The sequence below is a fragment of the Anomaloglossus baeobatrachus genome, chromosome 1, assembly GCF_048569485.1.
Source record: "Anomaloglossus baeobatrachus isolate aAnoBae1 chromosome 1, aAnoBae1.hap1, whole genome shotgun sequence".
NCBI classification, from domain to species: domain Eukaryota; kingdom Metazoa; phylum Chordata; class Amphibia; order Anura; family Aromobatidae; genus Anomaloglossus; species Anomaloglossus baeobatrachus.
In genome coordinates, this window is record NC_134353.1 from 51,121,049 (window position 1) to 51,136,105 (window position 15,057).

Genomic DNA, 15,057 nt, shown 5'->3' on the forward strand with positions numbered 1-15,057 from the left:
CATGATAACCAGCAGTACAATTCCACATTTTATTTTTGCTTTTTTATTTATTTACCATGTTCATCATATGGTAAAACCGATCTGGAAGTATTATTCCTTGGGGCAGTATAAGTATGTATTAAATCTGGAAAAGGCGGTGATTCAGTCAAATCTGTAGCTAGTTATAACCCAAGCAAGAGAAAAAAAAAAAAAAAAAAAAAAAAAAAAAACACAAAAAGGAGCATATACCCTATAATAAAAGTAAAAAGTAGGGTGCAAATAAGAAGCCATCACACAGCCCCAGATCCTGAACTGTAAAAAGGTTATGGGTATTGGAAAATGGCCAAATAAAAAAACAAAACATAAATAAATATAATATATTACATTCTTAGATTTGTGTTGTGGTGTTTGTGTGCAGAACAAATTTTTGTTAATACATTCTATTTTGTTAACAGCAGTTATTAACCCGGGCGAAGCCGGGTAGTACAGCTAGTATATCTATCTATCGATCTATATATACACACACACCTCTATCTACCGTATATATATCTATCTATCTATATACCGTTTTAATGTTAAATGGGGTCCATCTTATAATGCCAGTGTCTGTCTAACAAATCATATGGGGTATATGTCCCTCATCCTAAAATTAGCCCCCCTTAATCTGGATATGGCCCCCTTATATTGAATATAGCCCCCTTGTGCTGGGACACGTCCCCCTGTGCTGCCCATGGCCCCTATAGATGGCACACCTCCCCTGTGTTTGATATGGCCCCCATATGTGCTGTCCATGGCCCCTATAGATGGCACATCTCCCCTGTGTTAGATATGCCCCCCATGTGTGCTGCCCATGGCCACTATAGATGACACATCTCCCCTGTGTTAGATATGCCCCCATACTGCTGCCCATGGCCACTATAGATGGCACATCTCCCCTGTTAGATATGGCCCCCATACTGCTGCCCATGGCCCCTATAGATGGCACATCTCCCCTGTTAGATATGGCCCCCATATGTGCTGTCCATGGCCACTATAGATGGCACATCTCCCCTGTTAGATATGGCCCCCATATGTGCTGTCCATGGCCACTATAGATGGCACATCTCCCCTGTTAGATATGGCCCCCATATGTGCTGTCCATGGCCCCTATATATGGCACACCTCGCCTGTGTTAGATATGCCCCCCATGTGTGCTGCCCATGGCCCCTATAGATGGCACATCTCTCCTGTGTTAGATATGCCCTCATACTGCTGCCCATGGCACATCTCCCCTGTGTTAGATATGCCCCCCGTATGTGCTGTCCATGGCCACTATAGATGGCACATCTCCCCTGTTAGATATGGCCCCCATACTGCTGCCCATGGCCACTATAGATGGCACATCTCCCCTGTTAGATATGCCCCCATACTGCTGCCCATGGCCCCTATAGATGGCACATCTCCCCTGTGTTAGATATGTCCCCCATGTGTGCTGCCCATGGCCACTATAGATGGCACATCTCCCCTGTGTTAGATATGCCCTCATGCTGCTGCCCATAATAAAATAAATCACTCTTTCCTTACCTTCTCAGCGCTGTCCTCGTGTCTTCCTCCTCGCAGTTGAGCTCCGGCTTCCTGCACTTCCTGGTTCTTGCTGCCGGTCATGTGATCGGCACGGCAGAGTGATATCATCTCTGCGTGCCTTATCACAGACTGCAGCAGCAGGAGACCGGGAGATCAGCGCTGGAGGTAAGTAAAGCTCTTTTTTATTTGACTATGGGCAGCAGCACCGTGGGGCCATATCTAACACAGGGGGATCATGTGCGATCAAAGGAGGGCGCAGGCAGATATAATATGCCCCGCTGCCCTAGCCCCTCAGCGTGATGCAGTTTCAGCAACACACTGCTGGACAGTGGCTGTGCATATTATATGAGCGGGAGCAGGAGATCAAACGCTGCCGCCGCAGCTTCACCAGCCCCCAGCACCGCTCTAGAGCGGACCCTGCAGTATATATGTACACCCCCCCCGTATATTCGGTTTATAAGACGCGCCCCCTACTTTCCCCCAAAATTTGGGGGAACAAAAGTGCGTCTTATAAAGCGAAAAATATGGTATCTATCTAGATCTATATCTCTCTAAATCTATATAATGATTTATTGCATTTTTATTTTTTCCTTCTACCACTTCAACAATTACATATGTTTAACTGCAGATGTCAAACATATATAGTTGTTTGGGTTTTTTTAAATTTAATTTTATTTAAGTGGTAGAAAAAAAAAATTATTTCAAGTTTCTGAATTTAATATTTTTTTTCTACCACAAAAATAAAAATAAATAAATAAAACCTATTTGTGTTTGATATCTGCAGACAAACATATATAGTTGTTTAAGTGGTAGAAGAATAAAAATGTAAAAAAAATTCCGATTTTTTTTATTTTTTTTTGGTCGCCATTTTTCAAGACCCATAACCTTTTCATTTTTCAGGATCTGGGGCTGTGTGATGGCTTCTTATTTGCACCCTACTTTTTACTTTTATTATAGGGTATATGCTCCTTTTGTGGGGGTTTTTTTTCTCAAGGGTTAGGATAAGCTTCAGATTTGACTGTAGCTAGTTAGAAATCCTTGTCCAGATTTAAAAATGAAATGAAAAAAAAAAAAAAAAAGTTAGTATTTGCGTTCCCATAAAAGTCTGATTCAGTAAGCTCAAATTAAAAAGAAAAACTACAAAAAAAAAAAACAAAAAAAAAAAAAACACCACAACAAATGAAGATTTGGCCATAGTAAAAAAGGGTTAAAGGGAACCTGTCAGGTGCAATATGCACCCAGAACCACGAGCAGTTCTGGGTTTATATTGCTAATCCCTGCCTAACTGTCCCTATATACACTAGGATAGATAAAGGGATCTTTAGAAAAAGTATTTGTAAAGATCTTTTACCGTATGCTAATGAGCTCGGGGACTAGTCCCCTGGGTGTTAGTTCCCCTGGCTAGTCAGCCCCATTAGCATGTTAGTATGTTCCTGTGGGCATGCTAATTAATGTGCACTGTCACAGGATGATCTCACTCACCTCTCCGCTGCCATTGCTGGATTGCAGCTCAGTACACATGACTCCGGAGTTTGGGTCATGCGCACTATGAAGGCGGGTGTACATGTCCCGGCTTCAAACTGAAGTAGTGCACATTACCCAAACTCCAGCATCGGACGGCGATGGCAGCGGAGAGCTGAGTGAGATCATCCTGTGATGCTGCGTGTTCATTAGCATGGGGCCGACCAGCCAGGGAAGCAACGCACAGGGGACTAGACCCCTCGCTCATTAGCATACGGTAAAAGATCTTTAGAAATACTTTTTATAAAGATCTCTTCATCAATGCTAGTGTATACAGGAACAGCTAGGCAGGGATTAGCAATATACATCCAGAACTGCTCATGGTTCTGCTTGCATATAAGGCTATGTGCTCACGGGAGCTCGCACCTGCGGATATATCCACAGGATCGGCCGCAGGTTTCCCGCAGCTGCTCGCTGGAATCCACAGCCATTTTTAGCTGTGGTAGTACAGCGAAATATCTGCGGTAAACCTGCGGACATACGTGCGGCTTACCTGCGGAAGTCCCGGCCTCTATCTCCATAGTGGAGAGGCAGGAGTTCCGCAGGTAATTCCGCAGAAAGAATTGACATGCAGTTATGTGCAACTGCGGGACATCCGCAGCATGCTCCGCAGCCACAGGTATCCGCAGCATGGACACAGCACTCCCCATGTCCCATAGGATAACATGGGGAGTGTCTATACATGCTGAAAGCCGCGGACTTAGCTGGAAAAAGCCGCGGACTTAGCTGGAAAAAGCCGCGGACTTAGCTGGAAAAAGCCGCGGACTTAGCTGGAAAAAGCCGCGGACTTAGCTGGAAAAAGCCGCGGACTTAGCTGGAAAAAGCCGCGGACTTAGCTGGAAAAAGCCGCGGACTTAGCTGGAAAAAGCCGCGGACTTAGCTGGAAAAAGCCGCGGACTTAGCTGGAAAAAGCCGCGGACTTAGCTGGAAAAAGCCGCGGACTTAGCTGGAAAAAGCCGCGGACTTAGCTGGAAAAAGCCGCGGACTTAGCTGGAAAAAGCCGCGGACTTAGCTGGAAAAAGCCGCGGACTTAGCTGGAAAAAGCCGCGGACTTAGCTGGAAAAAGCCGCGGACTTAGCTGGAAAAAGCCGCGGACTTAGCTGGAAAAAGCCGCGGACTTAGCTGGAAAAAGCCGCGGACTTAGCTGGAAAAAGCCGCGGACTTAGCTGGAAAAAGCCGCGGACTTAGCTGGAAAAAGCCGCGGACTTAGCTGGAAAAAGCCGCGGACTTAGCTGGAAAAAGCCGCGGACTTAGCTGGAAAAAGCCGCGGACTTAGCTGGAAAAAGCCGCGGACTTAGCTGGAAAAAGCCGCGGACTTAGCTGGAAAAAGCCGCGGACTTAGCTGGAAAAAGCCGCGGACTTAGCTGGAAAAAGCCGCGGATTTTCCGCAGATAAATCCGCAGGTTTTATCTCACGTGGGCACAGCCTACACCTAACAGGTTCCCTATAAATTGCAATTTTTTTCAAAAATGCAGAGATCCCCAGATAAATGCTGGGGCTGATAGGAATCATTGTTACAAATACAAAAGCAACGCGGGTATTAGGGGTAAATGGTGGTGATATATAATGAAGGGCGAGAGGAGGGTCTCTTTACAGGGAACCTAGGACTCCATTCACAGAATTCAAAGAAGATTGATATATTTCATTCAGGCTCAGAGATTAGGTAGGAAAACCCTTTACCCTCCGCCTTTGATGAGGTTCAGTTCAGAATCCACTTCATCAGCTCCATCAATGGCCACATCAAGCTGTATGGAAAACAAAAGGAATAAGAATTGTTGCGGCGAATATTAAAACAGCCACTAAAAAGCCATTCTGTTTAAAATTATTTTGCAGCCATCTTACTTTCAAAGTTACATTTCAGCAATTATTACAGAGTTCAAAATACCTTGGTGCTTACAAAAATAAAAAATAAATAGCTCTAGAATTATAGGTCTGCATTTTGGCTGCCTGCAGCTGCCACTAGGGGGAGCTCATGGTATACAGATTTATAAAAGTCCATATAAATCTAATGCTACATGGTCCCCCCTCTCAGCGGTGGGTGCAGGGTTGCGCCTGGATTGTCCCCCAAATAGCAGCAGCTTGCTGGAGAGGCTGTGCACCATGTGAAGGCTTCTGATCGCACCCAGATGGTTACATTTCAGCTCCACTCCAGCCTTACCTCTGGGTGTCTCTCCAGGTCAGTTAGGGTTAATCCATTCTGCAGGATCAGCTGCCGCGCCTGTTAAAAGAAAAAACAAACAAAAACAAAACAACAAATATCAGTCATGTTTGATTTTTGTAAAAAGAAGAAAATAAAAAATCTTGGACATCACCGTGTAAACAGCAATGACATCAGTGTTTTCTTCAAAATTACAATACACGTGGTTGAGGGACGAGGGATTCAACACTTGACTGGTGGAATGGACAAAGGAGCGTTAACGGTTCTTGGGGCTGATTGACACCTGGAATGGCGCAACCCAGAGACCATGCCCCTAAAATGTCACTGTCAGAGAAGGACAGCAGCGATCGGAGCAGGGCTCTGCTCGCTGCAGTTATGTAGGAGGTAGACTTGCCCCTGTACTAGGTATGCTAAGAATTTTATATGTGTTATACCAATCATATTGTATACGTTATGGCAAAAAAAGAACAGAGGGCACTCACCAAATGAAGGCAGAAATCTTGTATTAGATTTTTAAAGTGAAACAGGCATAACAGGACAAAAGGGGAGAAAGACCGACCACCCACAGACGACAGCTGTTCCGCACCGGCAGCCGGTGCTTTGACAAGTCCCAAGGGTGAGTGCCCTCTGTTCTTTTTTGCCATATTGCTCTTCAGTTTAACCTGTGAGGTGCACCCCTCTTGGCAGATCCATACAAGCGAACGCCAGTCTCGTGGACTGAGACAGCTGAAGACATGCACCAATTGCCGGCTGGAAGTTGTGCCCGGTTTTTCCTTCTTTCTTGAATAATGCATTGTATACATTAATATATATAAGTAATGCTGCTAAGGGCAGGTTTCAGATGCAGCAGAGCTGGGACTGTGGCAAGTAGGAATCACTTAGTGGTTGGGTTGAGATAGTAGCAAACTAAGAAAGGATAGGTTTAAATGGGGAGTGACAGATGCAAGCAGGAGTGAAGGATAGGTGTCAAGTGAGAGAAGACATGGCCTCGGTGATAGGGCTGGTAAGGGAACCCTGAGTTAACCTCGAAAGGTCTGGAGCCTACGGCTCAACCCGGCAGGCTTAGAGAGAGTAGTGTTGAGCGGACCCGGACTTGACAAATCCGGATCCGCGCGGTTTCAGCAGTAGATCCGGGTTCGACCCGGACACACACTCACTCTCTTCTCTCGTCCCGGATTCCGCTCCGCATTGACATATATTGGGCCAGATTCCGGATCGGATCTCGGACTTCCTTATCAACCCGCCACTGATCCGCTGGACCCGGATTATTAGCAATCCGCTCAACTCTATTAGAGAGACATCAGGCTAGAGAACCATTAGGGCCCAGCATAGGACATAGGTGTGAGGAAAAGGGAGAAAGGAGGCATAGACCTCCGAACTTGAGGAAATAGGTCCAAGATAGCGGAGGAGGACAAGGTCGAGGAGCAGTACCCTACACTCCGAGAAAGAAAGGAAAAGAAGGCCTTGTCTGTCTTAAGGATATAAAGGATAAAAAAAGTGAACAATTCTGGTTGGCTAATTGAACTCCAGCGTTCTGTGTTACTAATTGTCTACGATAGCGACTGCTAGCGGGGTGATGGACATTGGCATGAAGAAACCAGTAAGTGTCATGAACCCCACCCGAAGTCACATCTAGACGCAGAGTCTACTTGGCAAAGCCGTGCAGTGCCCACGCGGCCTAGGGCCTACCCCCTTCTTCAGTTACATGCAGATGCCAGCTACATGGCACAGTTGGTCTGGTATGTTGTGGACCCATCTCCTGAGCCCAATCCATTCACCATGACATTTTGGTACAGGGGTTAGGGAAGGAAGTATTGGGGTATCTGTTTTTATTTTGTGCACTGCCTGAGTCTTGTGCTCCTTCATGAAGAAATTCCGGAAGTGCTCACCTGGAAGGATGTTGGCACACAGGACACATGAAGGTTCTCATTTTTCACCCGCTCAGCTAAAAAAGGGAAAAAAAAAAAAAAAAAAAAAATTCTCAGAAAAGTCCTAAATGCAAATGTGCCCAAAATGGGCATCTATGGGTAATTTTGTGAGTAGTCCCAAATGATTGGGAATATGTAAGTAGCATCAACCCTCCTGAGCAGTCTATACGGGCAGCAGATCATAAGAAGGGGAATAAAATTATACCGTGATATCTGTGATCCGGTGTCTTTCAGAAAGGGAAAAAAAAAAAAAAATAAATATAATAATAAAAATTTAGTTTTTTTTTTTTTTTTTTTTAAGTAAATTAGCTTTTAAGATCTCTGGGCTGGACATAGATTTCACTAAGAATCTGCATCCTTTATTGTAAATAAAAGGGGTCAGTACCAGTGTGAGACATGTAATGACTGACAGTCTGCTCTCACTGCAGAGATGGGCGTGAACACAACTGACATCATACATCAGAGCTGAATTTCGTCTCATTACACAAAACTGCAGTTGCACCACTCATCATCTGCTGTAACGTCAACAACTAACATTACTTTAGCCAGTATGGGGAGGGAAGGACATTACAGCAAAGTTGACAGCAGTATGAGAAGAAAACTACAACTGCAGAGGTGTTCGACACACACACACACACACACACACAAAATTAGGCAGACAACTGCAAATGAGTTCGTAATGAGATAAAACATCAGTCCTGCCAAATGTGATTATAACTGTTAGCCATTAGGGTATGTGCGCACGTTGCTTTTTACCTGCTTTTTTGCTGCTTTTTCTTCTGCGCTGTTTAATGCCAAAATGGATGTGTTCTTCTATTCAAGCAAAGTCTATGGGAATTTGGGTTTCTTGTTCACACTATGTTGTTCAAAATGCTGCCTTTTTGTGGCAGAACTTTGGTCAAAAACTCAGCTTTTCAAAGAAGCAGCATGTCAATTGTTTTTGCCATTTGGGTTTTGCACTGCAAAGCTGAGTTTTTGACCAAAGTTCTGCCACAAAAAGGCAGCATTTTGAACAACATAGTGTGAACAAGAAACCCAAATTCCCATAGACTTTGCTTGAATAGAAGAACACATCCATTTTGGCATTAAACAGCGCAGAAGAAAAAGCAGCAAAAAAGCAGGTAAAAAGCAGGTAAAAAGCAACGTGCGCACATACCCTTACATGTCTCACACAGTTCACAGCCAAGCAGAACTATGCAGCCAACTTGACAGAGAAAAGAGGTGCAGTTGCAGTTTTGTGTAATGAGACAAAATTCAGCTCTGATGTATGATGTTGTATTCACACCCATCTCTGTCAGTCATTACATGTCTCATACTGGTAACACCTTGTTTCATATAATAAAAAAAAAAAATCTCTGGAGGCAAAGTCTCAAGGAGATCCATTTCCAACAGGAGAGCAGACATGTCTCACCTGGTAACTCCCCCTTTCATTTACAATAACTCTGGAGGCAGATTCTCAGGGAGACTTAAACCAGCCTAGAGATCTTAAAAGCTCATTTACATGTAAGAAAAACATGGATTTCTCTGGAATAAGACACTAAATCACAGACATCTAAGTACCACTTTATTCAACGTTGCGTGATCTACATGACCATATAGACGGCTTAAGAGGGTGCATCCTACTGACAGATTCCCTTTAAGGACAGGAAACAAAATTAGGCAATGAGAGAATGTTCGAAAAGGAGATAGATAGAGAGAATATATATATATTCTATCTATCTATCTATCTATATATATATATACACACACACACACTATGTGAGGTAGCGTCGTCGGCTGCGCTGCAGAAGACACGGGATCCAGGCACCAAGGTTCACAGCACACGGTTTATTCCAAAGAAAAAAGTCCACAATAGTTCATATGTGCCTTTCCGGCAGAGAACTCAGGGAGATGTGATCACTCCCTCACACTCGGCACACCTGCCCTTGTTCCTGAATCTATTTAACCCTCCCTTCAGCCTGTAGGGAAACAGCATTAACCCTATAGTGGATTATCATGGAGTGAGCACAACCGGGGCGAGACATACCGGCCGTCATATATAACCCCGGTCACAGTCTCACACACCCCCCCCCCCCTCAGTTCAAGCGTGCGGGGTTGAACTCCTGCCATCAAACACGGGCCGCGGGACAAGGCATCGGCGTTGCCCTGCAACCTACCGGCCCGGTGTTCAACCGTAAACCGGAAGTTCTGCAGAGAAAGGAACCACCGGGTAACCCGGGCATTCCGTTCCTTGGCGGACCTCATCCAGACCAGTGGAGAGTGATCCGTCACCAAGCGAAACTGACGTCCCAGCAGGTAATAGCGTAGGGACTCCAAGGCCCACTTGATCGCCAGGCACTCCTTCTCCACTACGCTATAATTCCGCTCGGGAGGGGTGAGCTTCCTGCTTAAGAAGGTGACGGGGTGTTCCACCCCCTGAACCACCTGAGACAGCACTGCCCCCAGGCCGACCTCCGAGGCGTCAGTCTGTACTATGATCTCTTTCCGGAAATCAGGGTTTACAAGAACGGGCTGTCCGCACAGGACCCCCTTCAGGGCCCGGAAGGAGTCCTCGGCCTGTGGAGTCCAGCGCACCATGACGGACTTCTTGCCCTTGAGAAGGTCCGTCAAGGGGGCTGATAGTCCCGCAAAATCTTTTACAAACCTCCTGTAGTACCCCACGATACCCAGGAAGGCCCTAACCTGCTTCGTGGTCAGGGGTCTAGGCCACTTCTGGATCGCCTCAACTTTGTTAATTTGGGGCTTAATCACTCCTTGGCCTATTACGTAGCCCAAGTAGCGGGCTTCTGTGAGTCCCAACGCACATTTCTTGGGATTGGCTGTCAATCCGGCTGTTCGAAGCGCGTCTACCACCGCTTGTACCTGTTCCAAGTGGGTCTGCCAATCGGAGCTGTAAATAATGATGTCATCAAGGTACGCTGATGCATACGCCTGGTGCGGTTCCAGCACTAAGTCCATCAACCTCTGGAACGTGGCCGGAGCGCCATGTAACCCAAAAGGCAAGACAACATAGTGGAAGAGACCCTCCGGCGTAACAAAAGCGGTTTTCTCCTTGGCGGACTCCGTTAGTGGCACCTGCCAGTACCCCTTTGTCAGGTCGAGCGTGGTAAAATATCGCGCCTGTCCCAGCCTATCAATCAGCTCATCCACCCGGGGCATGGGGTAGAGATCGAACTTGGATATTTCGTTCAATCTCCTAAAGTCATTGCAGAACCTTAAGGAGCCATCGGGTTTTGGTATTAGGACAATCGGACTAGCCCATTCACTCCGGGATTTTTCGATGACCCCCAGGCGTAACATTGTCTTTACTTCCTCAGATATGGCTTGTCGTCGAGCCTCCGGTACTCGGTATGACTTCAGGCGTACCTTCAGGTGGGGCTCGGTGACAATATCATGTCGTATCAGACTGGTCCTACCGGGCAGCTCGGAGAAGACATCGGGGTTCTGCTGAACCAACCGTCTGGCCTCTCGTCTCTGTGTCTTGGTGAGGGCTTCTCCAATCCTTACTTCCGGTTCGTCCTCTCCAGAGGTCGCTGGAGCCGGATGTGAACGACCCGAAGAGGAGGGAGGTGGGGAAAAAAAACAGCCATCAGGCTTTCCCGTTCCTGCCACGGTTTTAATAGGTTGACATGGTATATTGGTTCAGGTTTCCGCCTACCGGGCTGCAATACTTTATAGTTAACCACCCCGACTCTTTCCTTTATCTCGTAGGGGCCTTGCCACTGAGCCAGGAATTTACTCTCCGCCGTGGGAATCAATACCAACACCCGATCCCCGGGATTAAAGGTCCGCACGGTGGCTTGTCTATTGTAGCGGCCGCTTTGCGCGGCCTGAGCCTCCTGTAAATGCTCCTTCACAATTGGCATGACCGCGCTTATGCGGTTCTGCATACCCAAAATGTGTTCAATCACACTTTTATGGGGGGTGGGCTCCTGCTCCCAGGTTTCTTTTGCCAGGTCCAACAATCCCCGGGGATGTCGCCCGTATAACAATTCAAAAGGCGAAAACCCCGTGGATGCCTGTGGCACCTCTCGTATGGCAAACATCAAATAGGGAAGCATCATATCCCAGTCTTTCCCGTCTTTGGAAATCACCCTTTTGAGCATGGTTTTCAGGGTTTTATTGAATCGTTCCACTAAACCATCCGTCTGAGGATGATACACGGACGTACGCAACTGCTTGATCTGGAGTAGCCGGCATAGCTCTTTGGTCACCTTAGACATGAATGGGGTCCCCTGATCCGTAAGGATCTCCTTGGGCAACCCCACCCGGCAGAACACAGCAAACAACTCCCGAGCTATAAGCTTGGCTGCAGTATGTCTGAGAGGTATCGCCTCTGGATACCGGGTGGCATAGTCAACGATCACTAGGATATGCTGGTGCCCTCGAGCAGACTTTACGAGGGGCCCCACCAGATCCTTCCCTATCCGTTCAAAAGGGACTTCTATAATGGGTAACGGTACCAACGGACTGCGAAAGTGGGTCAGGGGTGCGGTAAGCTGACACTCCGGGCAGGTTTCGCAGAACCGTTTTACCTCCCCAAAGACCCCGGGCCAATAGAACCTTTGCAATATTCGCTCCTGCGTTTTCTTGACCCCTAGGTGACCACTCATCAGGTGTTTATGAACCAAGTCGAGGACCCGCCGGCGATACGGCTGGGGCACCACCAACTGCTCTACCCCTACGCCCCGTATTTCATCTACCCGGTAGAGTAAATCCAGCTTAAGAGCGAAATGGGGGTATCTTACCTGGGCACCAGGCAGCTGTGCCACCCCGTCAACTACTGTCACCCGACTCCGGGCATGTATTAATGTAGGGTCCTGGAGTTGGGCTGTCCCAAACGTATCCGGGGACGCCTCCAACTCCGGGATGGGCTCGACCGTCTCAGCCTCTCCTGCCAATACCTCTAGGGGCGACCTATCAGGTTCACATCCTGTCCCTATCATGGGGACCCCTACGGCAGGCGTCCCGGATTCAGGATTGTAGGGCTCAGGTCCCGGACTGACCAATATCTGAGGGGACTTAGGAGGTCCCTTCCATAAAGTCCAAAAATAGGGCAGATCCCTTCCTAGGATCACATCATAGGGAAGAGTATTAATAAGTCCCACCTCATGTTGCACCTGACCGCAAGGTGCTGTGATGGTGACTATCCCCGTGGGATAGTCTCGGCGGTCCCCATGTATGCAAACCACCCCCACGGTACGTCCTGTGGCCTTTACTTTAGCCCTTAGGGTTGATCGCACAAGGGTCACTAAGCTTCCGGAATCCAACAAGCCTGTAACCGGACATCCATTCACCTGAATTTGGCACAAGTGGGGCTCAGTCTCTGGGTAGACCAGGTCAGCGGTACACACCACCTGAGCATACATTGAACCCCGCCGGGTAACCCCACAATCCATGGGCTCCGTGGTGAGTGGACACTGGGCTTCCATATGTCCCACCCGCTGGCACCGCCAACATCTAATAGGGAAGGACACCCCCTTGACGATTTGTCGTTTAGGGTACATAGTTTTCCGGACCTCAGGGACGGAGGGTGCGGCTTCAGACGGGACGGTAGCGGACTCCCGCACCGGTGTCAGCGGTGGGTCCTTGGCCCTAGGCTTGGAGGGGCCGGACCGACGGGCGGTATGCAAAGTCTCAGTGTCCCGTATCAAGTCCTGCGTAGCCACATGCCGCTCTACCAGGGACACTAATTGGTCCAGGGTACTCGGGTCACCCTGTCCGACCCACCGTTGAACGATGACGGGTAAAGTGCGCACAAAACGATCCACTACTACCCTTTCCACCATTTGCGCCGGGCTCAGAGTGTCAGGCTGCAACCACTTTTTTACAAGATGTAACAAGTCATAGGCCTGGGAGCGTACGGGTTTGGCTTCCTCATAGAACCACTGATTTACCCGCTGAGCCCGTACATAGGTATTCACCCCCAACCGAGCCAGTATTTCGGCTTTCAGGGTCACATAGTCAATGGCGTCCTCGGTACAGAGGTCCAGGTATGCTTTTTGGGGTTCCCCCGTCAGATAGGGTGACAATACCTCAGCCCACTGCGGGGTCGGCAGCTTTTCCCGCTCGGCCACCCGTTCAAACACCGCCAGGAACGCTTCCACATCATCACCCGGGGTCATCTTTTGCAACGCTTGTCTCACCGCTTTCCGGACGCTGCCGTCGTCACCCGGTCCCTGGGTTGTTGCTGCCGGTCCGGCACGGATCGACTTGGCCAGGAGAACCATCTGTTCTTGGTGCCTTTTTTCCTGCAATTGCAAGGCTTGCTGCTGACGTGCATTGGCCTGATCCATCTGTTCTTGGAATTTTTTTTCCTGCACTTGCAAGGATTGGAGCAGGTGTGCATTGGTCTGTTGCTGCTGTGCATTAGCCTGTTGCTGCTGTGCATTAGCCTGAGCCAAATGCTTTATTATGTCCTCCATGGCGTCGCCGGGTTTGGGCTGTAGTATAGCCGCTCGAATCCAGGACATGCGCAGCTGGGTCACCAGGGATGGATGCTACACCTCACCGGCTGTCATGCCCGCATTCTCCACCATATGTGAGGTAGCGTCGTCGGCTGCGCTGCAGAAGACACGGGATCCAGGCACCAAGGTTCACAGCACACGGTTTATTCCAAAGAAAAAAGTCCACAATAGTTCATATGTGCCTTTCCGGCAGAGAACTCAGGGAGATGTGATCACTCCCTCACACCCGGCACACCTGCCCTTGTTCCTGAATCTATTTAACCCTCCCTTCAGCCTGTAGGGAAACAGCATTAACCCTATAGTGGATTATCATGGAGTGAGCACAACCGGGGCGAGACATACCGGCCGTCATAGATAACCCCGGTCACAGTCTCACAACACACACACACACACACACACACACACACACACACACACACACACACAGTTTATATCACAGTAATGATAATAATATTTTAATAACACTTTAATATATCCTGTGATATATAACAAGATGTTGGAGGCGTGTGGTACAGCTTCCAGGGCAGAGATTACTGTATATAAAAGGAAACACATGACAAGACCCGGGGATGGTATACCGCAGAGGACAAGAACGCACCTAACCGGTTCACAGCATGGACAATGGTGGAGCCGCTTCCAATCCCGAGCACCTGATTATTCTGCAAAGAGAAAAACACTTGTGATCATAATCCACACTGAGGATTTAATGTAAAAATGTCCATATCTCGCGTCATGCTATAGGACAGCTGCATATGCAAATTATCTCACTTCCAAGACATGGAAAGACGTCTTTTTTACATCATCTATCATGGGGTAGTGTCCTTGTAATTCACGGTTTGAACTTTTAATGAGCCTTGGCACAGGATTTTGAGTAAACCAAAGTCAAAAAACAAGAGACTCCCGTCTGCAGACAGTTGTCGGGGTTCTTACACTTCATTACTGCAGATTAGAGGGTAAAGGCTACTTTACACGCTGCGATATCGGTCCCGATATCGCTAGTGTGGGTACCCGCCCCCATCTGTTGCGCGACACGGGCAAATCGCTGCCCGTATCGCACAACAGCCGTCACACATACTTACCTGTCCGGCGACGTCGCTGTGACGGGCGAACCGCTTCCTTTCTAAGGGGGCGGTCCGTGCGGCGTCACAGCGACGTCACTGAAGCGTCACTGAACCGCCGCCCAATAGCAGCGGAGGGGCGGAGCTGAGCGGGACGTAACATCCCGCCCACCTCCTTCCTTCCGCATAGCGGCCGGGAGGCAGGTAAGGGGAGCTTCCTCGTTCCTGCGGTGTCACACGGAGCGATGTGTGCTGCCGCAGGAACGAGGAACAACTTCGTTACTGCAGCAGTAACGATTTTTAAGAATGGACCCCCATGTCGCCGATTAGCGATTTTGCACGTTTTTGCAACGATGCAAAATTGCTTATCGGTGTCACACGCA

General features: G+C 48.2%; 1 protein-coding gene across 3 annotated transcripts in view; it reads right to left on the reverse strand.

Moving 5' to 3' along the window:
* The window catches only part of RPIA (ribose 5-phosphate isomerase A), a 134,182-nt gene that overhangs the window by 50,656 nt on the left and 68,469 nt on the right, over positions 1 to 15,057 (reverse strand). For all 3 annotated transcript variants that reach the window (XM_075332642.1, XM_075332621.1, XM_075332619.1), the window contains 4 exons: positions 14,215 to 14,275; positions 7,111 to 7,166; positions 5,222 to 5,281; positions 4,744 to 4,808 (listed from right to left, as the gene is read on the reverse strand). In XM_075332642.1, coding sequence (XP_075188757.1) covers positions 4,744 to 4,808; positions 5,222 to 5,281; positions 7,111 to 7,166; positions 14,215 to 14,275 — 242 coding nt within the window. The remainder of the gene's footprint in view (positions 1 to 4,743; positions 4,809 to 5,221; positions 5,282 to 7,110; positions 7,167 to 14,214; positions 14,276 to 15,057) is intronic.